At 36.3% G+C, this 25,348-nt stretch overlaps 1 protein-coding gene across 12 annotated transcripts in view; it reads right to left on the reverse strand.

Moving 5' to 3' along the window:
• Positions 1–25,348, reverse strand: part of LOC131697410 (dedicator of cytokinesis protein 4-like) — a 99,873-nt gene that overhangs the window by 33,946 nt on the left and 40,579 nt on the right. For all 12 annotated transcript variants that reach the window (XM_058985794.1, XM_058985787.1, XM_058985790.1 and 9 more), the window contains exons 9-22: positions 22,367–22,448; positions 21,422–21,482; positions 20,813–20,945; positions 19,771–19,859; positions 12,499–12,624; positions 9,012–9,136; positions 8,286–8,448; positions 6,224–6,330; positions 3,606–3,759; positions 2,424–2,521; positions 1,675–1,758; positions 1,375–1,475; positions 821–902; positions 314–484 (exon numbers count right to left, since the gene is read on the reverse strand). In XM_058985794.1, coding sequence (XP_058841777.1) covers positions 314–484; positions 821–902; positions 1,375–1,475; positions 1,675–1,758; positions 2,424–2,521; positions 3,606–3,759; positions 6,224–6,330; positions 8,286–8,448; positions 9,012–9,136; positions 12,499–12,624; positions 19,771–19,859; positions 20,813–20,945; positions 21,422–21,482; positions 22,367–22,448 — 1,576 coding nt within the window. The remainder of the gene's footprint in view (positions 1–313; positions 485–820; positions 903–1,374; positions 1,476–1,674; positions 1,759–2,423; positions 2,522–3,605; positions 3,760–6,223; positions 6,331–8,285; positions 8,449–9,011; positions 9,137–12,498; positions 12,625–19,770; positions 19,860–20,812; positions 20,946–21,421; positions 21,483–22,366; positions 22,449–25,348) is intronic.

Raw genomic sequence — 25,348 nt, forward strand, 5'->3', positions numbered from 1 at the left:
AAAACTCCAGGCAGTCTTAGCAAGTATGTAAGCAAGGCCAAGGCCAAAGAAGGGGGTTTAAAAAGGTTGACAAGAAAAGATAAATGAAAGCCTTAGTGGAATTTGCTTGAATTCTACTCACATATCAGAATGACTGGCAAGTGCACCAAGAGGGCCAAGCAAAGAAAGCCCTGACGGATCACGGGAGCCAGGAGTTTGGATATGCGAGTCAGTAAACCAGAACTGATGGTTTTTTTTTTTTTTTTAAGTTATGCAACATTTTGAAAAAAATGTAGTAATTTGTAAATATGGTTTTAAAGACAAACACACTTACTTGCGTCTGTATAACAGGACTGGATCCTTTGCTTTCTTGAGAAAGAAAGAATCGGATTGACATGAAGAGCTCATGAACACAGCAACGAAATTCTTCCTCGCTCTGCCCACCAGTGGCAAGAGAGAACAGGCGACGAGACTGAATAATATACTTGAAAATATACTCTGTAGCCTAGATTAGAAAAAAATAAATAATAAAAAAAAGGACAGAGCATTTCAAAATGTGTATCAAAACCCCAAAACATAATACAATCTAATAAACATAATGCACTCGCAATAGTAAATAAACAGGCTACTTTGCACAACTGCAACGAGCACACATGACAATCCAGAAAAATGTACTGACAACAAACTAAATGATGACATCAAAGCACAATGCAGCTACTAAAATGGCAGACATATTGCAGAAAAATACCAAATCACGATTCTACTGTAAAAAAATGTATAATATTTTTCATTTGCTGCCTCTTTTCAGATGTAACTTTAAAAGCTTCCACATTTTTCTCACCTTGAGCACCTGTTGAATGCGTTCCTGGTGTTCAGCTTCTACTATTCGGTCCACATACCACTTTAACACCTTAATGAGGTCCCTGGGGAAAAACAACAATGTGTGTGTAAATACATACAGATGTAGTCAAATGTTTAAATACCCCAATGGAAATTTTCTAATTTCTAGAAATTTCTGGAAAACAAAATAAATTTTAGGCAAAGAAACTGCTTGAATATATATAGGGGGTGAAAGAGTTTATGTACAGCCTGTATTCAGTACAGTCTGTATTCAGTGCATCTGTGAGAGCACCAAATGGCCTTTCCCAATAGTATTCATAATAAATAATCTTCCATTGTCAGAATATCTTTCCCTGAGAGGGTCTTTCATTATTCTTTCTCTTTCCTACTTTCACCTGAAGAAGAAATCTCGGAGGTTTTGAAAGCTTGCGATTAATTATTGTTTCGTTAGTCCAATAAAAAGGATCACATCCCCTTCTCTTTGTCTATTATTCTGAAATTCTCTCAAAGCCCCAGCACAGACACATTGTATTAAATGCAGGGGCTATACAATACCTGTAAGACAAAGCTCCTGCAAAATGACTTTCAATGTAAGTATCCATGACTGGCTTAAAATGCTGAAATTTGCTGTCCTGCAGCAAATTGATAATATGAACCTAAAACAAGACCAAAAACATAGCATGTCATAAAAAACACATCGATGTATCTACTGTTTGAAAAGGTGAAGCTTATTGGACATCATAGGCTATAACCTTAATTTCAATAGTATTGTACATTGTGTAGCTGGCTAGCAGTTTTGTCGTGAATTCATCTTGGAAATGAAACAAGTAACAGATAAATTATAAACACACTTACTAAGCAGTCGAAAACCTTCAACCCGTATTTCTGAGGGCTTTCATCTAAAATACCAAACAATGTATCCAATGTGTCTTGCAGAAACTGTAAGAATAAAAGAAACATGTTTCTTTTACACATTACAAAATGTGTTTCTGAAAGCAGAGCAGCAGCAGCATATCCACTTCTGAAAACAGTGGGCCTAACTGATGCTTTGGTGCAGGCGCAACGTAGGCTTGCATCTTTTTTCATACTGTATCTTTTTAGGATGCAAAATATTTGAATACCTGTTATTGTATCACTGTTGTAGGTGTGTACACTTGGGTGATTTTGAACACTGGAAGTTGCTCATGTAAATATACTTCATGAAAGTAGGAAGGGGAACTAACTGATTCCGTTATTGCAAAGGGGAAGAGGAAATGTAACAAATATAAAAACTGCGTCATTTTTCTAAAAATCACAGCTAACGGAGATTCAAGGAACATCTGATGTTTGAGTACATGGTTTTCTCTCCCCATTAACTGCCTGTGTTACAGGTAATAGCAGCCCACCTGACCCCACTGCACAAGTAGAATGCAGCTGTGTGGCTCAGGTGGGGTCCAATGACCTGTAACATAGGAAATTAACTTGTAGTGATGTGGCATGAAAAAAAGTGAAAAGAAAGTCTAGAAAACAAAAAGAGCAACAGAACAAAAGTGCTGGTTAAGGGTATGGGAGGTAACACTTTAAGGCCTTGCTTTTTACCCCTTAAAAGTCTGAACAGAATTTACCTTCACTATTTCTGAACCGTCTATCTCTTTCAACTTAGACAGACTGTCTGTTATCCTTTCAGGATGGGCTCTCCACTTAAGAAGATCCAGCATGTCTCCTGGAAGATAACAATACATCGAACAGCTCCATCATTCATTTGGTTTTCAAATGAGTGCATTACCAACAAGGTACATGGTGCTCTTAGGAAGAACAATAGCAATTAGAAGGAGTGGTCTCTTTTCAATTAGGAATATAAATTGAATTTCCTGATGTAGTTTACTCCAATGCTGACACACCCAATGTGTATTACATGAATACAGTGATCAGCATTGACACACCCAATGTGTATTACATGAATACAGTGATCAGCATTGACACACCCAATGTGTATTACATGAATACAGTGATCAGCATTGACAGTCGTGATGTTTTGAAATCAAGACAGCATTTTGAGGAAGGCCATTAAACATAATAAAGCATGGAATTAATATGCATCTGGAGTCGTATTAACATCACTGTCTCGTAATAAAGAACAATCCCAAAAATAAAAAAACTACAATGTCCTTAGTCAGGGGCATACAGTATATTAAAAAATAGCCGTTTAACATTTTGATTTGATGTCAATGCATGCTAGTCTTGTATTAAGGTAGTGAGAGTCTACATATATAAAGTGCGATATTATGGGTCACTGCTATACTGTACTGGTAACAAAAAAACTAAGACATTTAGTAAAGCTTGATGGAATAGTTCAATATGAGCCAGGTAGAAAACCCACCTCTAACTGTAGTGGATAAACACATTTCTAGTAGATGGCTGTCTGAGGCCTTAAGACCTAGCAGTATCAGTTTGTACTGGAAAAATCAGTGTCTTCACAAATACACTACCACCAGGGAGCTTAGCAGCATCTAATTTAGTAAAATCAGGTCAGACTCACTCAGCATAAAATGTTCTACCAAGCTTCTTGTTTGAGATACATGGCAGTGGGGGGGGGGGGGGGGGGGGCAGTAGGAAAAGAACCCACACACCATTTACTGTGGGTCCAGCATAAACAAATTCTATATTCCTTGAATGTTCAGATCATTCAAAATCATGCATCATGTTATATGCCACCATGTTCGTTTGTTCAGGTTTACTGAAAGTTAACACATCGCAATGTAAATCATTTTAAGTGAGAAGAAAAAAACTATTATAAATTATTCTACCATTTTGTGTGAGTTTAGTAGAGCAGAGAAAGGATGTGATCCAAAAGGACTCCTTCGTGGTTTTCACAGCTTGGTTGCTTCCTGGGAGATTTCCTTTTGAAAACGGCAGCTTGAGGTAGCGAGCAGAGTCCTGGAGGTTCGCATTTTCTTCACACTAAAAAGAAAAAAAAAATTCCTACAATACTAACATGGCAACCGAATAAGAGTCTTAAAAATGTGACTTGGAAGGTTTCTATCCTTATTGTGAAAAAAAAAGTTTAGTTTATAGGGAAGCTTAATAACCACATGCACAGCACTGTACAATATATATATATATATAAAACTAACTGTATAACATGTATAATGACATGTCTGTCTGTTGATGGAATAGTTCAATATGAGCCAGGTATATATATATATATATATATATATATATATATATATATATATATATATATATATATATATATATATATATTGCTCTTATTGTATTACTTGTATTGTAACACTTGAAATGTATTTGCTTGCGATTGTAAGTCGCCCTGGATAAGGGCGTCTGCTAAGAAATAAATAATAATATATTATAAAGAATACAATAACTACTGCTTTGTGCACAGTGCTGTTTTTTTTTCCATACTTCACAAATGCTATTTCTATTTCCTCCAACCACATCTAGGAATACCCAGTTCTGCTTTTGAATGAAAACTGATAACAGTTTAGCAAAATACAGTAGTGGTTAGAGCAGGGGTTCCCGAACTGTGGGCCGCGGGAGCAATGACACACACACACATATATATATACAGTATATAAAGCAACGACATACTACTGAACAAAATTAAGATATACAGTCAGCACTCACATATCCAACCCTATAAAATGTGGACTTCAGTGACGGTTAAACGCATGTGACGCATATCTGACCCTTGTATCTTTTTTGTGTTCCCTGAAAAAAAAGGACAATATAAAAAATACGTATCTGAAAGGACTTTGTTTTAATATAAGTAGGCTTCCATTTAGATATACTGTATTGGTTTTGTTGGTACAGTAATATATTTTAAACAGAAGTAGTATTTTAATTCAGAACGATATGATTCTGAAAATATAACTTGCCAAAACTAGAGAGACGACACGTTAACTGTAATACAGTATATACTTTTAAATCTGGTACGTATTGTAGCTATATGTAAAATTTCCCATTAACGACCTAACAGCAAAATGAAATCTAAATGTTATCCATGCACAGAACTGCATAAAACTTAAAAGGCAATGCGATTTAGCAAAAGCAAAAAATAAAAAAACAACAAACACAAATTTCCAGAATTAAAACAGTATCACAAGTCAGTATTCAAAAAAACATGGTATGTGACGGATTTTTCAGAGATGGGACAGAGTCGTAAATCACGTGTGACGGGTAAGTGCATTAATTTGTTACACACACACACACACACACATATATATATATATTATATATAAATAATGGGGATTGATTTTATTCTTAATACAAGGGCGGTAAAACGCGACTGACGTGTATCTGGTTAACGGATATCCGAGGCTGACTGTACATCAACAAAGAACCATTTTATTAAGTTTATTTACAGTGTTAAAGGTTTAAAAATGTTTTTAAATTTGTCATTTTTTTTAAGAAGTGCTACTAGTGGGCCGCAGTGCCTAATGCAGCTGAACAGATGGCCCTCAATTAAAAAGGTCTGGGAGCCCCTGGGTTAGAGAATCTTGTAGATTAATCTATTGCTTTGATTATTCTGATCAATAACAAACATCACTCAATGGCAAATGTATGTTTTTTCTTTTAAGGATATTTATTCACTCATAGTAATAATTCTGGGTGTTCACCATGCTTTACCAATACTGGTAAAGAAAAAAAATGGCAAAGAAAAGAACTATAAACGAGGGTGTATCAAGGTGCAAGGAAGGAGAAGAAAATGAAAATTCTACCTTTGGGCTATGTGATATCTTACATTCAACCAAACTAAAAAGAGCAATAAGACTATATATTGATTAAATAAAACGGATACCAAGCCCCCAGGACCACAAAAGTGTAGTTTATTGTATTTCCCAAATCATAAAACCAGGGAATGAGGGTTACCAAGCCTTCACATATCTGTTCTCCTCTTCTACCCATGCAGAATAAGCCCCCAGACATGAACTCTTAAGTCAACAGAACAAAAAATACAAGCAGACTGTATTGATGGTATTCTTCTTAGTCACTCTACTCTTCTCACTGAAGTGTAATTTGTAATATCAGTTAAAAAATGGGTAGTAAAGTTTGGCATACATCGTTTCTTAAAATGTACCTTCTGTTACATTTTTTTTTTTTTTATGTATTTATTTTATTTTCACAAGGGTTCTTATTAAGTGTTCTGAAGTCTTATGCATGTGACAACTGACAGAAGTCTGTCATTTACACTCGTACTGTATCAAGTTAACACAGGAATGCAATAAAAGAAACACTAATGAATAATTTCTCATACTACTAAAGCAGCATGTCTTAATGCTGTAGCTGCTACCCACCAAGGCTATCATTCCTCATGTGAAAGGAGCTCATCGTCTGCTTTCAGGGTTTATAGGCTTTTTTTTTTTCCTCTACACACCGTGATTTACTGATTTGTAATTGTAATTACCTTGTGGACAATGAGTTCGTGGGTACCATCTGGCAAAGTCCTGCCATCTTCCTGCATCAGCGGAACAAAGGAAAACCCAAATAACTTCTTCTCCCCCTTTTCTTTCGCTAAAAAATAATAATAAAATACAATCATTATGTCGTGTTTTCTAACAAAATGCCTGGGGATTGTAATGGGTTAATAATGACAACACTATATAACAGGCCATATATAATGGGAGTTATCTTATTAAACCATTGAAAAGCCATTTCTTTCTATGAAACCACTTTGCCAGGCTATTACAGCAAGATAGGTAAAAGCAGTCGGTCACCGAGAGCAACAGCATACTGTGTACGCTATACATCAATGTGTGTGCTTTTTATTATGCAAACGTGTAAAACGTGTAAAAAAATCTAAAGTTGGGTAATGTTTGTCCTTTGGGCTTCAGCTGTTACCCAGGGGTCTAACACTAGTGACACAAAAAGCATACTTAAGACACATTTTATTGGCACAGCATTTACACCACGTTATGGCATAGAATTTAATATTGAGTTTTAGCTGCTAAATTATACTTGTGATAGCCAGAACTTTTCATACAGATCTCAGTTAGCGGTGCCTATCTGTATAAAAAAAAGATTTATAAACTGTATGGACTGACTGAGCTCTTTTAATGTTTATACTATCTAGACTGCTGTATCCCATGGCAGGTTTGTTTCACCAGTACAGTACCAGTACTTGCATGACAAATGTATTCCATTTAGAAAGTGGATTGATGCATGCTGTACATAGACCATTTTCTGCCATTTGTTGGAAATGATGTACGTTTAAAATAAATAAGACTGACTAACACCTACCTCAAAGCTTGAACACCAGTGTTACGCTAATAACAAGATAACATGAAATGCAGCACTCAATGCTAGGGCATCGTGATGCCAATTGTATGCACTACTGGACCAAAGACTACTTTTAAAACAGCCCACTGATAACAATCTTCACAGCCAACTTGAGATAATATATGTTTCAGCTTCGGCTGCCAGCTGTAAATGGGGTGTAAGGGGAGCACTGTGCTAACAGGTCGACCATACAGATTTATAGTCACATAAAAGAACCACGTTTGTCAAAATTAAAAAGCCATTTTGATAATTAATACTGATCAGATGTTGTACGTCAGAGGTTGTCTTTTTATTCAAATGACATAACTATTCATAGAAAACGAGTGCAAGCCGTAAAAACGCATTTTTAAGCATCCTTAAGTTGGTTGTAATTGGTTTTTATTTTAAATTTTTAGTTATTTTAGTATTTCCAAATCCAGCACTATTGAGTGTTTAACACTTATGTACAAGACCTCTCAAAAGGTTTTATTAGACGAAGTATAGATACCTTATTCTTACCTTGGGTTTGAATCAATCCAAAATCTCACAGCTGCTATCTGACTGGTGTTCTCTCCCTGTACTATTATACTATTTAATCAAAAACATGACTGAAAATGATGCTGTAGATGTCCTTTGTTATTTCCCCACAGAGAAATTAGAGCCGGCACTTCCTCAGCGTCCCAAGGCTGTACTTTTCTCTCATCACACTTGCTGCCCGCCATATTGTTGTTATTTGTCTTTCTAGAATCTACTGACTAACGCAACATAATGACAAAAATCCTTAACCCCGCCCCTGGCCCAGCTTGGCTCCGAGCCAGATTCAGATGTCTTGTGAGACCGGAGTTTCAGGGTTTGGTTCTCTCTCGGCTCGACAAGTAGCCAGTGGAGAACCACCTGTACCCGTACTGCACCGTACCCCCCTTCTCCACTGGCTCGGATGTGCCAGTGGAGAAGGGGTAATAGAGTGCTAGAGTGGACAATAGGAGTAAGGAGAATCAAGTCTTCCTAAAAATTAGCGACAAAAAAAACATGTGGATAACAGAACAGATTAAATCTGTTTGTAATGCCTTTGGGAAATTGCTGATATTTATATAAAACTTAAATCCATAGATATGGAAAAAAAACCAAAAAAACTCACAAAAACAGAGACTGGTGGAAATCAACAGGCATGTGTGGAACCTGTGTAAGACCAGAACAAATACAATGCTTACTGGAACAGTGCCTGAATTCGAAGCGGACATGGGATCCCCTGAACATATCCACAGGAATAGGAAGTTTGAGCAGCTCTGCCCACCGGGGGCTGTTATTGTGATACAGCACAAAGGAGTGAAATTCGCTTAATGCTGGCTCTCCCGAACCTGCTGAGACATAGTTCTGTAAAAAATAAATAAATAAATAAATAAAAAAACAAACACACACAGCCCAGAAGCTTTTACAAAGTGCATCTAATTGACAGGTATATATTTTATTCTGCAAGTTTATGTGGTACAGTGCTTTGCAGTTTCATCTGCTACCTCAGGTTTCAATTCTGCTTTAGTAATACTGTTTGTGAAATGTTTATTAATTACCTTCCAGCAGTAATGTTCGAAGTGGGTCTAACACCTCACTTTTTAACAAAGTTGGTCATGGTTTGCACTCGGTGCTCTAAAAATAGCTAGAGTAGATCTGCATGTAAACAGCCATGAGTGTCTCCGATAGTTTCTACAGGAAATGGGTTAAGCCTCTCTACTACCTGGCCAGGAAATGGGTTTCATTTCTCAGATAAATGTTTGTTTTTCCCATTCAAACATTAAACCATAAAGCACTGTGAAAAGAAAACCATAATAATATACAGTGAAGGACTTGATTAGCAACGTCCATTAGTGATCAACAATGACAAGATCTTTCTAGAATTGCAGTGAAATAGTTTGTAAATAAATACATGTAGAAATGCTCACCTTGAGAATCTGTCCATCAATATCCAGCACATACACTGTGATCTCAACATTTCTCGCTACGCTCTTTCCCCCTTTTTCAAACTCTCCTCTTTCCATTGTTATATACAAATCGTTTCTCATTTCCCCTGAAAAGGAAAGAAAGAAAAGAAAGTACTAAATTATTACGGTTACCAGCTGCACGCGTTACACACCCTTTATTTTAGTATATGGGCACTCCAAAGAACAGGTAGTCCGCCTCTCACTTTGTCAGAATGACAGCGATCAAGGAGGCAGCAGCCGGCACCAGCTACATCTTCAGTGGGTCTCTGCAGGATGGGGGGAGGCAGCCCGGTGTTACGCAGATTTCTGTATCCCCATAGAATTCTGTATCCCCTTAGATTTGACGCCTGCGTAGATCAATATACGTGAACGCTTGATGTTTCTGAACAGTATTTACATGTAATAAAATTAAAATGTGTTTTAAAAGAAAGTTTTATAAGGTTACTTTTAATCATGGGTTTTGTGTATTGAGCAGCACAGGAGGCTGAGCGTACTGTAGGAAATCAGTGGTGTTAAATGTGCTGTTTTATTTTGCTACAGAATTAGTTTGGTTTTGTTTTCAATATTTGTTGCAAACTGCAGCAGAACACAATGACAGTGCTTGAGAACACAGCGGGACCTCGGGTGCAGGGATATCACCCATCCACGTCCAGCTTTGAAAAACTGTACAGCCATGGAATTATGCGGGGATACAAAATTCTGCGTAACACCGGGACTGTTGTCTTTTCCATGGCAAAAATGCTAATGTTTTCAGGGCCAAAATAATTCAGTGTAATTCAAGTGTTAAAAGAGCACAACCGTCTCTTGGCTGTTTCGGCAGTACAACGTCATGATGGAAAAAATACAGTACATCATGGGATTTTATACAGCACTGTCTATTCCTACAATGCATCTTGCATTGAAAAAGTAACACATTTGGAATCGGAGTAAAGGAAATTATTATGTAATACAGTTCACGTGCAGTCATCTTTTGTAAGTTGCATTTTCAAAATCATATCATTATGTACAGTATTACAACACCATATGTTAAAATATTGCCCTTAATCCACAAAACCAACAAAATACATCCTATGAAGCCTGTATTTGACATTTTATTTGTAGTGTTCTGTGGAACATGGGCAATCGTTTACCCTGGAAAAAATGAAATACAGTACCTGAAAGCAGATATACGCATTTTATCATGTTTCCTGCACAGCACTAGTTGTGGTCTGCTCTGTTTATATTGTGATTTAGACAGACACCGTCTGGTTTCAATAAGCAGTAAACTTAACACGTGCTGAGCTACTTTATTTACATACATTACTAATTGTATGTAAATGACTCGCATGCTGCATCTTTTTCCACACGATTCATTTTGCGTGCAAAGTCATTTGCAGCTGGTTAGTGAATATAGCAGGTGTACAAAGCACGCAGTAACGGGCTTACTGCGTGGTAAACTGGTTACCACTGTTTTGTGCATGAGGCCCAATGGATGTGTGTTCGCTTTATCTAGCTTTAAAAAAAGCGTATAACCCAATAGAGAAATATTTTATTAAACCATAAAAGTTTATTTCAGTCAATAAACTACATTTTAAAAGAACATTTTAAAAGAGCACTCAGACATATGCAGGCATCATAAAAGCTTGTTTTACCATCAGCTATATTTGTTTACATAGGGCAAGAGAATGTAGCGATGACCTACAAATCCAGACTCTCAGTTTTTAAACCATCTCCAGCTGCTACAGACAGCTTGGCTCTATTTACAATCTCAACATGACCTGCCCATGATGACATCCCGTCTTTGAGAAAACAATTGGCTTCACAGTTGTTCTATCTACGGTATCTAAAAACATCCACTGGTAACAAAATGAGCAGACTGCAATGTTAAATAGCATGATTGATTCCTGATCTGATCCCTGATCCCTGGTCGACGTTGAGGGCTTATATTTATTAATTCTGTTTTTGACTTTGCCAAGTGAGACCCTTTGACGAGACCAGGGAAATCGACTTTTACCACAAGAAGTGATATGGTATATCAGAATGCATAAGAAATGAACCAAAGGAAACTCAAAAGCACAGATACTTTTTAAACAAACTGGGTTTGTAATATTTAGGTGTGTATGTTGATATTTTAATTTGCTGCTTGTGTATTGTGAGCATAACTGTATTCATCCCATTTCAGAAGAAAGATGCAACTGGATTGTGTGTGTCTGCTGTCTCCTGGGAACCACTTATAAACAAGATGGTGCAGCACATGATTTATATCCTGGAGAGCAACAGTTTCAAATAAACGCTACCAAGAATAAGGAAATGTATACATTTATCTGGCTACAGTGTAGTGCAGAACAAGCAAAGAACAAAAAGCAAACAATAAGTGACCAGTGATAAGAGATAAGAAATGTGATTGATTTAGCAAAAACTGGTTTAGCAGTCCTCTAATATGTAATTAAAGCATACTAAAAATGAAGTGTTACCTATTTTATCTTAGTTCTAACCTTTTTTTAAAATAAAATAATAATAATAATAATAATAATAATAATAATAATAATAATAATAATAATAAATTAATTAATGAAAACCCAGCATATTATAAAACTAAGCAATACATTTTATGGATTAACTTTATTCAACATCTCATACTGAGGAGGAAACAAAGCAGTCATGTCAACAGATATTTATAGATGGTTAAAAATAGATGGTAGCTTATGAGACAAAAGCAGGGCAATGAAGCAGCTAATCATACATGCAACCAAAGAGAGTCCATCCACTGTAGTCTGGAAGAATGGCATGTGAAAGAGGAAGCTGGTACTTTAGCCATAAATCAAGACTGACACCAGACCTACAGTATATTGTAGACACATTAGCTAGCTTTAACTGCAAGACCTGCTCTCATGCTTTTTACATGAAATATATCATGAGAATGTGGAATGAACAAAGCTAGATAGCTCCAATGTTATACTGGCACCCGTAAAACCCAAATAGCATTACCTAATGAAAAGAATCTGCCAGTATTCAAATATAAACTATTAACTATTAAAATATTAATTAAAATGTCAATATAAATACATGCTCAGAAGTTAAGCAATTTAAATACTTTTAACATCCTAGTGTGGTCATCTGACCTTCCTTTTGTTGCTGATTAAACACAGCATGACAATCCACAAAAACCCAATACAGGATATACATATTTTACAAGGTATAGTGCATGTTGATGTATAATTATTCTATCAGTTAATTGCCCTCTAAACTCAACATGACTTCAGAATCTTGCATAATTATAACTAATAAAACTTAACCAAATAATCACCCTCACTGATATTTCCAGCAGCTCTTAAACAATTAGTGACCAAACATTTGTAATTGCAAATATAAGTACATGTAATCAAAATTAATTTAATAGACCTGAAAAAGTGAAAAGGCCCCAAACATGAATTTAACTAAATTTAACATGAGGCTGGAAAGAACTCACCTGGCATAATGACATCAGAGAAGCCCAGTTTTTTTGTTATAGCCACCCCCCGGGTAAACAGCACCATGTACTCCCTTCTGATCTGTTCAATGTCCCCATGCAACAGCTGAAGAGAAACCGCAAGACCTAAACACAAAAAGAAAAAAAAAAAGAAGCATTATATTAATCCATGTATTTTTTTTTCATTAGCAAATCAAATATGACCCTGAACATATTATTCTATTATTTGTATTAGTTACGCAGTGCCAATATTAACCAATTCAAATATCAAAGTAGTTTAAACTACACAATACGATGTACCTTCTTATACACCAACACTCAAGGCTTACAGCTTTCATGTGCATTAAGTAATCAATTACAGAATACTGAATATTTGAAATATGTACAGTGCATTGGAGTAAGAAGAATAAAGGGAGAGGACCTCATTCTATCATCAAATATCACAAGCAACAGTGGCTTCCAGCTAAAATACAGAGGCATCTCTACTTACATGGCCATATTCACAAGAACTAGTTTTAAAGGCCATTTTGATTAATTAAATCAAGCTTGCAGTTTATCAGTGATTATGCGCACCAAAACCTTACAGATTTCACCCCAACTGTAATTACAGGATGCAAAGAGTTGATCTCAACTACATGGCACATTGATATATGTAACCTGTGTTATTCCCCAGAAGTCCAGCAAGCATTGACAACTAAAAGTTAGAAAACCCCTTGCTGTTTTACAAGTCATTCAAATAACATAAAATAAAACTTGAAAAACTGAGTAAAAATGAAACAGCTCTGTGACAGATGTGTATACGTAAGGCTTTGGCGGAAAAAACAAAACAAAAAAAAAAAACACCCTCTTCTATTCTCTTCTCTGATGAAGTTAATTACTGAAAATAACCCTTGTGAAGTTATTCCTCTTTTTTTTGTTTTCTTGTTATCCTCTTTCTACAATTGCACTAGCTCCACCAAATTTGCAAATGGTCAGGTTAAAAGAGTTCTTGGACCAATCTAGATCAGGGGTCTCCAATTCTGGTCCTGGAGGGCCTGTATCCCTCCTGGTTTTTTGTTCCAACAGTACCCTACATTGCTTAATTGGACCAATTAAGCTTCTAATAAGCATTTAATTGGTCAAATTAAGTAATTTAGGGTACAGTTGGAACAAAAACCAGAAGGGACACTGACCCTGCACAACCAGGATTGGAGACCCCTGATTTGGATTAACTGAAATTCTTAATACTCACATTGTTATATTTCTCGGTCTAGTCTAGAACACTCCTCTGTTGAATCTGTTTCAAGATGCTTTGTTTTTATTGTTGGGTCACACTGAATTCCTGCAACTATTTTTTTTTTCATCTCGATCAAGCCAATTATATATTTCAAGTATTGGTGAGAATTATTTCTGTAATAATGTCTGGTCACCCATGATTTGTCTCCTCAGGTACAGCAATAGAACATGGGAGCCAGTGAAGCTGGCATCACTCAGTTGGGAATCCACCCCACTCCCAAATGAGTTAAATAGAATCCCATAATCCCCATAGTTCATAGAAGCTGGCCCATTAAGATTATAAAATTATCAGTCTGATCTGAGCAGTCCTTTTTTAACTACCAGAAAGCGAGGTATTAACAGTTCCCAATTTCTGCAATTACAGACAAGGAATACTGCTATATCTAAATACATAATGCAATGAACTGCTGTTAACTTTAACAGGTTTTCAAAGAACAGAAGAAGTCAATGATAAAAATGTAAAATTAGGGAAATTATTAGATAGATTCCATTCGCAAATTGTGATCATTCCAATTAGTACCCTGTTATAAGATGTAAACTCCATTTGGCTTCACAGCTGGCTTGAAAGCTTGACATCTTTTGTAGAAAACGCACCATGAAAATGGCTTTAAAAGGCTGCTGAAAAGCAATTGCAATTTAGTTACTGACATCCTGGTCATTAACCAAGCTGCCAGCTTCTAAATGAGGGAAACCTTAGGGTGTGCAGAGTCAAGGGATGAAGCCGTAACGGTCCCCTGAATATGTGGATTCTGCATTCTTGCCGATAACACAAACACATTTAACTCCTGAGTAATATCGCTACTCATTTCTATACATGTCTCCTGGACTGTGACTCATAATGTACAGCTTTTTTTCAAATTCCTTGTCTCTTGTTTTTTTTAACAAACATCAAAATTAATTTATATTGTAAATGTGCTAACTTTTCAAGTGATCTATAATGCACTCAGATAGTTAAGCAATGGCACCTGTTTTTAATTATTACAGGGTAAGACACTGCTGGTTCATGGGTGTGTGTGGGGGGGGGGTGGCAATCCTCCCTGCAAAAACACGTGGGGATGTGGGCTGGAGCCATCAATTGAATAAATAACTAAATGACTAATTAAGGCTCCAGCCACAGGTGTATAAACAGGGTGATCACGTGAAGATGTAAATGTATGTAAATAAAATGCGCATAAGCGCTTAACTACAGCGTTTCTGGTCTCTGAATCTCCATGCCGGCGCGCACTCCTTCACGGGGTCAAACAAAACACACTTTAAAAATATTGAATTGTAATTCCAACATTACTCAAGTATTAGTTAATAATGGGTCACTTGTGACTGCTTCTAACTGTCTTTCATTTGCCTCAGAGAAAAGGGCTTGTAACCAGGAGGTCCCTGGTTCAAATCCCACTTCAGCCACTGACTCATTGTGTGACCCTGAGCAAGTCACTTAACCTCCTTGTGCTCCGTCTTTTGGGTGAGACGTAGTTGTAAGTGGCTCTGCAGCTGATGTATAGTTCACACACCCTAGTCTCTGTAAGTCGCCTTGGATAAAGGCGTCTGCTAAATAAACAAATAATAATAATAATAACATGACTTTTAGACATAGTGGGGACTATTCAATTGATTTAAATGTTGGCAGATCCAAATGCCACCACCCTTTAAAATCAATAAATAGGATAGGATGTTTACGGACCAAGAGTTCAATATGAATAAATATGTAATATAGTAGGTTATATGCTGACTGGGTACTTTGTAAACATTGTATTAAAAAAAAAAACATAATTATTGTAATTCTACCTGTAATGTGATATAATGCTATACTGAACCTGCCACAGTAGGTTACCAGGAAAGCATGAAGTACTAGTTTTAGCAGCTATTATTATGAAATATATATTTTCTGTCATTATTTAGTTATCAAATTACTCTTCAAAAATAAACTGTACTTTATCTCAAATATGCCCCGACGGCTACTGGCAAATACATAAAAAAAAAAAAAAAGGTGACATGAAACTCAAAACCAAGGGCAAAAACATTTTCACAGAAAAAGAAACAGCCTGTTACAGACGGAGTAATGTAATCTTTGAACAGAACAATGCACCATCTCATGGACTGCTATGACTCATATCTCCTTCAGCTGTTTCATGACCACAACATTGTTCTTGGGTAATATCTTTAAAATAATGCAGGAAATAAATATTAATGTACATTATTATGTTAGTATTGTTTTTGTATAAAAGACAACACCAACTAGGCCCAATCTGACTGCTACAACACCATCTTTTAATGATCTAAAATGCTGCGAATAAAGATAGCCACTCAGATATTGTCCCTTTAGTACCAAGGTTATGAAAACCCTCTTAACAATGCATTTAGGTCACTCCGGTCTATTTCTGTCCTTAAAAGGTATTTCGATCTTCCAGTGTTTAGATGATTAAAGTAGGGCCCAAAGTGACTTTAAGTTTTATTGAGTCAGAAGCAAATGGTGTGTACAAAAAAGAAAAAAAAACACAACAGGGTAGTTCTAGAGGACATTGAGCTCAGTCAAGTGGCATTCTGAGAGGTTTTGAGTAGATAGCCACGCAAACTAAAAAGACCTGAAGCAACTCCAGGAGATTACTTAACGTTATTCCTATATTGAAAAGCACATTCGGAAAACTTTTTGTGTTGTTGTTGTTGTTGTTGCTGGATACAGACTTCAGCAAAATGTTCTTAAAAAGTAACCCCCCAAAGGTAACCCTTATTGCCCAATAGATAATATTTGGAATTCTCTCCAAAATGTAATAAAATATTTAATGAGTAGTTTACAAAAATTTACTATAATTCTGCCCTTTACTTAATCTTTGATAAGCACATCCAATTGCTAAATTCTTGTAAATCACAGATTTTATAACAAAACTTGCATTACTTTAATCATAAAGCTAGATGGACAGAAATAATGCAACAATGGATGAGGATGCAGTGTGCTGGGTGGCAAGTCAAACACATCTTTGAAATCAGTTACATTTCAATGAATAATTAAGATTAATGGGAAGTGTACATTCACCACACATCACTGTGACATGTTGTGATTTGGCCACAGTGAAAAATAAAAAGGTTACCATAGTCAGGAAAGACATCTGTTACTAGATAGTGTTTATCTGCCCTCTAATCATGACTGGATCTTTCAGATCCCTCACAGCAAGTAATGCAGGGCTTTCGTCTCCACTGTACCTAAAAAAAGAGATGCTATTGCTAATACTAGGGTCTATGCTTTACTTACAGATGGTCCGATTTTAAAGCGACATTGTTCCAGACCTGTCAACTCGTCCTTATTTGCTCGACATATTTTATCCCATATTTTGTTAAAAACCACAGTTAAACCCTTTTATGTCAGCAAACCTTAATTTCTGCAAAAAGCATATTCGGTCTGTGGTTACTGCAATCCCTGCCTGTACCTAGCAAGGTTTAGGACCCAGGGGAGCCCTGTGGCAGGCATGCATTCAGTGCGCGAGGCAAGCTCACACAGTTAACCATCTATGATGGCTGCGCGTGCGATAAGCCCTCTTTGTCCAGTAAATTTTTTTTATAAAATATAGATAAAAAATGTCAAGCTTCTTGGACCACAGCATATTCTCACATAATCCTGAGCAACGTTGGAAAAAAACACATACTTTCTGTAAACTATGCAGGACTGATTTTAACAGTGGGACATGGGAACAAAAATGATAATGTGTGTGTAAGCACGAGATCACACAAACACCAAAAAGCCAGTGACGCTCAGAAAACCAGCGCTTGAATAACACCTTTCACTGCCAAAGGAAAATGGAGATCAAGAAAGTTACATATGCAGAGACCTTCACATGCTGTGACTTGTTCAGCAAATCTGTACTAGATATATTCCCAGATTCACACATTGCAGAGTAATTCTGCAGGAAAGTCTAAAAGGTCACACAAATAGTGAATGATAAGCATTTCTATTACAATTTCAGCATCAACATTACTTTGGAAATTCAGATTGATTGATAATATGTGTTTATATACAAAAATAGTGTGTTTATTTAAAAATAGAAGATGGTTGACAATGAAATGTTATTGACAGTGGTATTATTGATCCACCACATATATGCAGTGTAATGACTAATGCTGCAATACCACATTGTTGTGTACTTTGGCTTTTTTTATGATGGACTTATTGAATTTTTTTGTTTTGTTTCTTGTTGTAAAGTAGGTGCCACAACTCGTCCTACAATGAGGTCAATGTGCAACACCAAACTCAGCCTTTATGTTTGTTGGGTGATGAAAGTAACACTGCCAACTGTGTATTCTTTGTGTTTACTATACTGGCTGCTGCCAAATCAGCCACCTACAACTACAGTACAATAAGAACCACAGGGGCCAAGTGAGAATCTGATTATGAAGCATGGTTGTTTTTCTGTTAGATATTTTTCCTGTTTTAAAGCAATCAGAAGGCAGTAATAAAGTGGAATAGTTGTATGCATTTGTCTTATGTAGGTATTTACTTCAATTTAGGCCACTAAGATTTAAGTTTACAAAAGCTCCTTTATTTTGATAACTCAATTTTGGCAGGTATATTGTTAGCCTTTAATCAACCCTGAATGTGTAATCAGTAATACTCCAACCTGGGTTGTGGGGTGTAAAAAAAACACTACAGTAAAATTGTGAACGCCCAGTAAATTAGTTAAAAAACAAATATTGAGATTTATTCATTTCATTTTTTTGCAGCTTCAGTAATTGCTGTAGTATTTAAAACAATGCATATTTTTTTTTAAAGATAAAAATATACTGTAAAAATAGACTCTTTGAACCCCGTGATCTGTGGAGTTTGTGATCCCCCGGTATAAACCCCCTGGGGCAATGGCATTGCTTTTATCATAAAAATCTAATTCCAAAAGAGCCAAAACAGACATAACAGAATATAATATAAATCTACACACGTACAATTGTTAATGTTTGACACAAATGATTAAGAGTGGTTTAAATGTGTTTTCCCATATAAAAAATGTGCATCCTAATAAGCATGTAAAGGAATTTGAGAGAAAGAGATTCTCTATACATAAATGCATTTCTTTAGCAAATCACCACATTACTCTAGAATATGCAACTCCCTTGGCATAGCCCTAAACTGGATGGCATTTGAGACGCTCCTCTAACAGTCAACTAAAAATAGATGAGAATGGTAGCTATGCATTTGTCATTTTTCCACTGTTAATCCAAGCTCATTTAAGGAATTCAAAATCTTTTTGGAGTTCTTGCTAGCAGTAACGTTCAAGTTAACATTAAAATGCTATAAAACTATAAAAGGAAACTAGCCATGCAGCTATAAAACGATTCTGATATTACAATTTACACATTTTGAACAGCAACTGCCAATCTGTTTAAATGATTATCTTCTAAATCTGGCACAGCAGGGATTATTATTATCCAACGCTCCAATGAAGGGAAGAAAGCAATTCAACTGAAAAGCAAATATAAAACAACCTTCTGCATTATAACAAAAACCACCCAGATTTCACATTTTAAAAGATGGAACATTGTGACTAGGGGCAGGTGAGAAATCTACAAGCAGCAGTTAATCTTTAAAATCTTAATTATCCAGTTCTGAGCGGACATTCACAGCAGAGTTTTGTTCTTGTTTCAAGCAAGATGCGGCATGCCATTTTGTTTCATGCCGATGTCCTTTAAGGAATACCAGATGGCTCACTGAGTCACTTTAGCACTTCAGTATTTTTGTGTTGTGTTATTTCATTTGCAAGTCGTTTACGTTCTGTACAACAGCATATAGTCTTTAAAGAGCGATTGTCATTTTGCATGCATAGTAATGTATGCTTTTAATAAAAAAATAAATAAAAGCTACCAGCAGGTTGAAAGTACTCTGGGTTTGACACAACAGTAAATAAATGGGTATTAATTCCTGGAGATCTGCACACCAGGACATTTGTATTGCCTTACCTGTAGCTGGGCAAGCTGACCTAACAATAAAGATAGTTACTTGATTTCGTTTCTGAAGTATCTTACCAGTATTGGAGCCCGTGAGGTTGTATCGGGCATTCACTTTCCTGATAATATTCTCCTGTATTTGATACCATTCATTTTCTGTGTTGCACCTATTCCAAATAAATAAAACAAATGGACACGTTAGCAGATGTTCATAGAAACTCAACACTTGTTAATGTACTCTGCATAACTAACATCTTGCCAGGTCAGGATGTAGTACACAAGTGTGGGTGTAATGCCCGGGTGGGTGTAATACTACTCACTGAAAAACAGCACATAGCTTTTAGCAGTGTGTACGTGTTAGAATTACTAATGATATTTTGCTCATGGTGTTTACTACAGCGTTCACTGAAAAATGCTTTCTTGAACGAAACAAACATTCTACTAGAATATTAAAAAAAGAGAGGAGAGAGTGAAAAAATACAAGGGAAAATAAAGAAAAATAATAAGTGAGATACCTGAGATTGTATCCAGCTGTTAAAGCAATAACCAGCACACATCCTTCATATTCTCTAAAGCAAAGTACAAAGCAAAAGATACTCCTCCGTTTACATGGCTCACGTATACTTACGGGCACTAACCTCTGTGAAGATCTAGATCAAACTATCAATGTGTTGATGGCCACTTATATGAACCAGACCTATATTGTATAATAAACCCACACTTGTTCTGCTAGGCCTATAAAGAGTGTGCTGGGCACAAACCGGGATCTCTCTTGTTAAAGCCCCCTTTCTTGTCAATGCCCCCTCCCCCTCCCCCTCCCCCCACCAGTTTTGATTCAAGTTGTTTCAGATTTATTTATTCCATTAATCTCCTATCCTCAATTAATTATATTGTTCAAATTATCAAGGGCCAGTTTGAGTAATCGGGCCCCCGTTAAATAAACTGTTCATCACCTAGATCTGCATGAAGTGATTCCTGGTGGCAATAATAATATACCTAAACAAGGAGAGTCCTGAAACCCAGGACGGTCAATAATTATCATCATTCTACTCATAGCGCCAGGGACGATGTCAAAGAGCGATTTGGTACAATACACAGTACACAACTCACTTAAACTCACATGTAAACTTTTAAAATGTGGTCATCCTTCGAGTCTGCGGTCAACAGGTCAGCAATGCTGATCACTGCGCATCCAAACGGCCGTCGATACTGCACACTGCTGACGTTCTTCTTCTCTCCTGCTCCCATCCGTCCTGCCAGGGAATGAAGCAGAAAAAAGAAACACTTTTATGAAGTGTGAACTTTACCATGTACTTCATACGCTGATGCACTTTTAACAGATAAATCAGTACAGGCTAGATTCTCAAAGCTTTTTTACTACTTTCTTCAAAATGGCAAAATACACCCAATAAAGTTACCAAGCCAGAAAAATATATATATATTTAGTTTGGATTCATGTAAGTTAGTCTTAAGTTGATTCTTACTTTTTGGGACTTAGTTGGTGCCCCCCTCCCCCTCCCTTTTTTTTCCTTAAATCATCTTCATAATCATAACAAAAAGTTGTCATTTACATGTTACTCCTATACAACTCTACTGAAATTAATCTACATTTGTAGCCACTATTTGAAAAAGTGTTAACTGTTAAAAACTTTGATAATGTAGCCCAAATATTAGCTTGCATTTTATTTTACAGATGAGCACCCAGGAAACAACATTGTTAAAATCTCACCTATTCTTATAATATGGACAGTAATGTATACATCTCTCCTGAGATCACTACTCCCCAAATCCTACAAAAAAAACAGAAAGTGAAAAGTTTATGAAACTTTTGGCAAATTTTAATTAAAACATTGAATTAAAAATAAGTCATTTATGTGTAAAAATGATTACCCAGTAGACAATATATGCACAGCAGCAGTTGCAATGTAAGTTTATTTATAAATTCTGGTTCCTCTGTGGTGTAACCATGGATAGACAAATCATTTCTATTCTCCTGTTTTCACAACATTAACCTTAAATTTCACTAATTGCCTGCTTTGAGACATATACCCTAGCCACGCTACCTAAATACTGCACGATCATCACATTTTGAAAACGTGTTTGAGAGTAAAGTGAATGGCAATTACATGGTTTCAATGCAATCTGCTTTAACCAGTTTGAAGTGGTCAGACGTAGCTAACAAAATCATTCCCTAAATCTTACCAATTGTACACTTCCATCCGCTATGTAGAGCTTGAAGGAAGCACATTCAAGGCATGCAAACTATAAGCTAGCACAGTACAACGTACAGTATCTTTGTTTTAAAGGAAAATACATTTTTTCTGTAAGCAGTTCTCATATGGCATGAGAGCTACATCATGAATGGACGTGCACAACAGGTACAATTTATGGGTTACTTTGGTCCAATATTGAATTATTATAATTTTTTTGTCAATCTGCTTTTACCTGGCTTGGAGCTTGCTTAGATCCTAGGGGCCCGAACTGAATAACCGTCCTCATTCTATTCAAGTTGTATGATGATAAAACCTTTCAACTCTGTCCTCACCTATATTTATATACAGTATACCTATATACATACATACATACATACATACATACACGATGTTTATCGTAACTTTTGACACGTTATATTAGAGTTCACAAAATATGTGCGTTTCTAAACTGGAATACTTACTACAAAAAGGGTACACTGTCTTTCAGTTTTCTCTGGTGATTTTGGCAAGCCGTTCTTATTTAATCGTACAAAGAATCGTTCACTGTAAAATAAATACAAATAAAAAATGTATCAATATTTACACCTTTAATTTGCACATATTTTATTTAACATGTCGTAAAAAAATGCCAGCATGACATTTTTCACCTTTGTTCCTTCTTCAGCAGGAAGGTGAAACCTATTAGAAAAACTGAAAAGGTGAATACAATTGTTTTTGTTAGTTAGGTTAACTTACAGTATTTTTTTTATGTCTGAAGGGAGAGGGGTGGGGGGGCAAGGCTAGGTTTCACACATGAATAATTTATATCAAAACCAGAAAGGAAAGCAGAACTCAAAATACAAAATAACCCCCTGCATTAATTAAACATTCATAAAATTCCTCCAGTACATAAAATATTCATTTAAAACATAATTTACCAAAATATTCCACAAGTACTTTTTAAAACTATTTTCCCTGATGGTAAAAACTAAATTAGCACTGGAAGGCAGGGAAAGTAGAATTATGTTGTTCTAAAACAACATAACACATAAAACAAAGGTTGTTCTAATACATAAAACAAAGGTTCAGATACAAAGTTCCATTGGATATTTTCCCATTAGAGCTCCTCTACAATGCTTAACTGAATTTACTGAGCTCCAGTACATAATTTGATTGGTGACAAATGTAATTATTATTGTAACTGACAAGCATAACACTGTATGCAATTTTTCATATTTATTGTATCCTTACATGAGAGCACAAATCAACATATGACTCGCAGGTCAAAGGGTAATACATGTGCTACAAATTATTTCCTACAAATTACATACCGTGTATATTGATATTTCAAAAGGGTGATAATTTATGCATGTCACTTTAAAACTAGACTCATATTTTTGGAATCAATATGGGTATTACCCTCTAGTGAGTATTTTAAGTCAAATTAATAAATGCTAAATGTGCAAAACACTAAGTGGCTTTATTGCGTTCCCCCGTCATTGAGGATAATATTAAAACAGAAAGGAATTTGTACCAGTAACCTCAGTTCTTGCAGATACTGTACTAAAAAGGCTGATTGATCGAAATGTACTGAGCTTCTGAGTTCATCCCAGTAAAAGCAAGAGCATTGCCTGAAGGCAGAGTTTTTTTTTTTTTTTTTTTTTTTTTCCCCTGCTGTGATTGCTCTGCTCACTGCAGAACACAGTGATACTCCAGTTTTGTGACTTTCACACTTGTGGACTAAACCTGTAATGTATCATCACTGGAACAATAGCATCTTTTTGCCTTGCAGTGTTCCCGACAGAACCGATTGAGCCAGTTGCAGCAAATACCCGAGTATCAGGCAGCATCACACATGTCAAATACTAATTAACACTGCATGTTTGAATTTGTGCATCCAATTAGCTGAAGCACCGTGTACAGCTATTGCTAAACCTTTGTGTTAGCTTTTTTGTTGAGCACCATTTTTAATGTATTTATTTTGGTTATTAAAGTAAACCTGACTGTGTATTTGCTTGTTATTAAATTACCTACCTGTATTATTAACATGCAAATGGAGATGCAGCAATGTCCATTTACATTTCCCGAACATGTATTATTTCCCGATTAGAACATTATATACTAATGCACAAAAGAAACGCAACTGTAAGAAATAATTAAACTGATAAACAGTATTAGTTTTGTCAATTATATATGTTTATTGGTACAGCGTAGAATAGACAATTGTATTGAACATAGTCGCGTCACTCTGGGCTGCAGTGAGATTGACAGAACTGAGCACCAGACAATGCATTCACTTCAGTTTTGTAGATTCCAAAACACACCCTTTTAATGAAGTCATTTATGACCCTTCCTCACTATACCTGTACATGGCAAGTTTCCAAGCCTCACAAACATTCCTTTACATCTGTTATCTCTGAGATTCTCCCATCCCGCCAAGCAACCAAGCAGAGCAGAACAGAGGACCCTTCACAAATGCGCATAAATGGTCATATTTGCTCTCCCTCTAGTCAATCTGCAATTTATTGAGACAGACCCTGCATTCCAAAATGACCATCGACGCATAGACCTGATCAGCCTCTGGATAGACTGCTGTGGGATGTTCCACCACTCTTCCTATGCAGCTGCAGCCAGCTGGCGAAAGTTGGCTGGTCACGGTCGTCTCCTGTGGATAGCATTGGCAATTTGGTCCGACAGATGTTCTATTGGACTCAGGTCAGGAGAAAAAGCTGGCCACGGCAAGACTATGACATTGTTTTCTTGAAGTCGTCCAATTGTAAACCTAGTGCTGTGCGGTCTTGCATTGTCGTGCTGGAAAATCGACACTTCCGGATTGGCTTGCAGGAATGGAAAAACTGTTGCCTCAAGGACTTCGTCAATGTATCGCTGAGCAGTAAGGTTGTCCTCAATCTGCACCAAAAGCTTTCTTGTGTTAAAGGAGATTCCTCCCCACATCATCACACTTCCAACGCTGTACCGGTTGGCTCAAACAAAGCAACAGTCAACATAATGGTCCTTCCAGGACGTGGCCTGTCCCTCACAAAGCCAGTTTCCTGGTTTCTCTCTGGACTAGTCTGCTGATTGTTGAAGCAGAACATCTCATTTTCCAGGCAACTTCTCTCACAGACAGGCCACCTTCAATCATGCAGATAGCAACCAGGCGATCTTCATTACTCAAGTCGTATCTTTCACTGTTCTTGCGTTTATTAAAATCATATCTTTTCAAAAGACTATTTATACAGATTCTTAAATCAACTCATTCTGGTAATTTTAACTCAACTCAAATACTGTATAACAAACACTGAGCACCTGGCATTTTTATGAAATCACGACTTGAGCTCAGTATTTTGTTATCCCAAGTAACAATACTACTTAAACAATCAACAAACCTATCTGCTCACTATTTAAAATGCAAATAACATGTGTGTATGCAAATAACATGTATGTGCCTAATGAGCTATTGA

Source organism: Acipenser ruthenus, chromosome 14, assembly GCF_902713425.1.
Source record: "Acipenser ruthenus chromosome 14, fAciRut3.2 maternal haplotype, whole genome shotgun sequence".
In the NCBI taxonomy this organism is placed as follows: Eukaryota; Metazoa; Chordata; class Actinopteri; order Acipenseriformes; family Acipenseridae; genus Acipenser; species Acipenser ruthenus.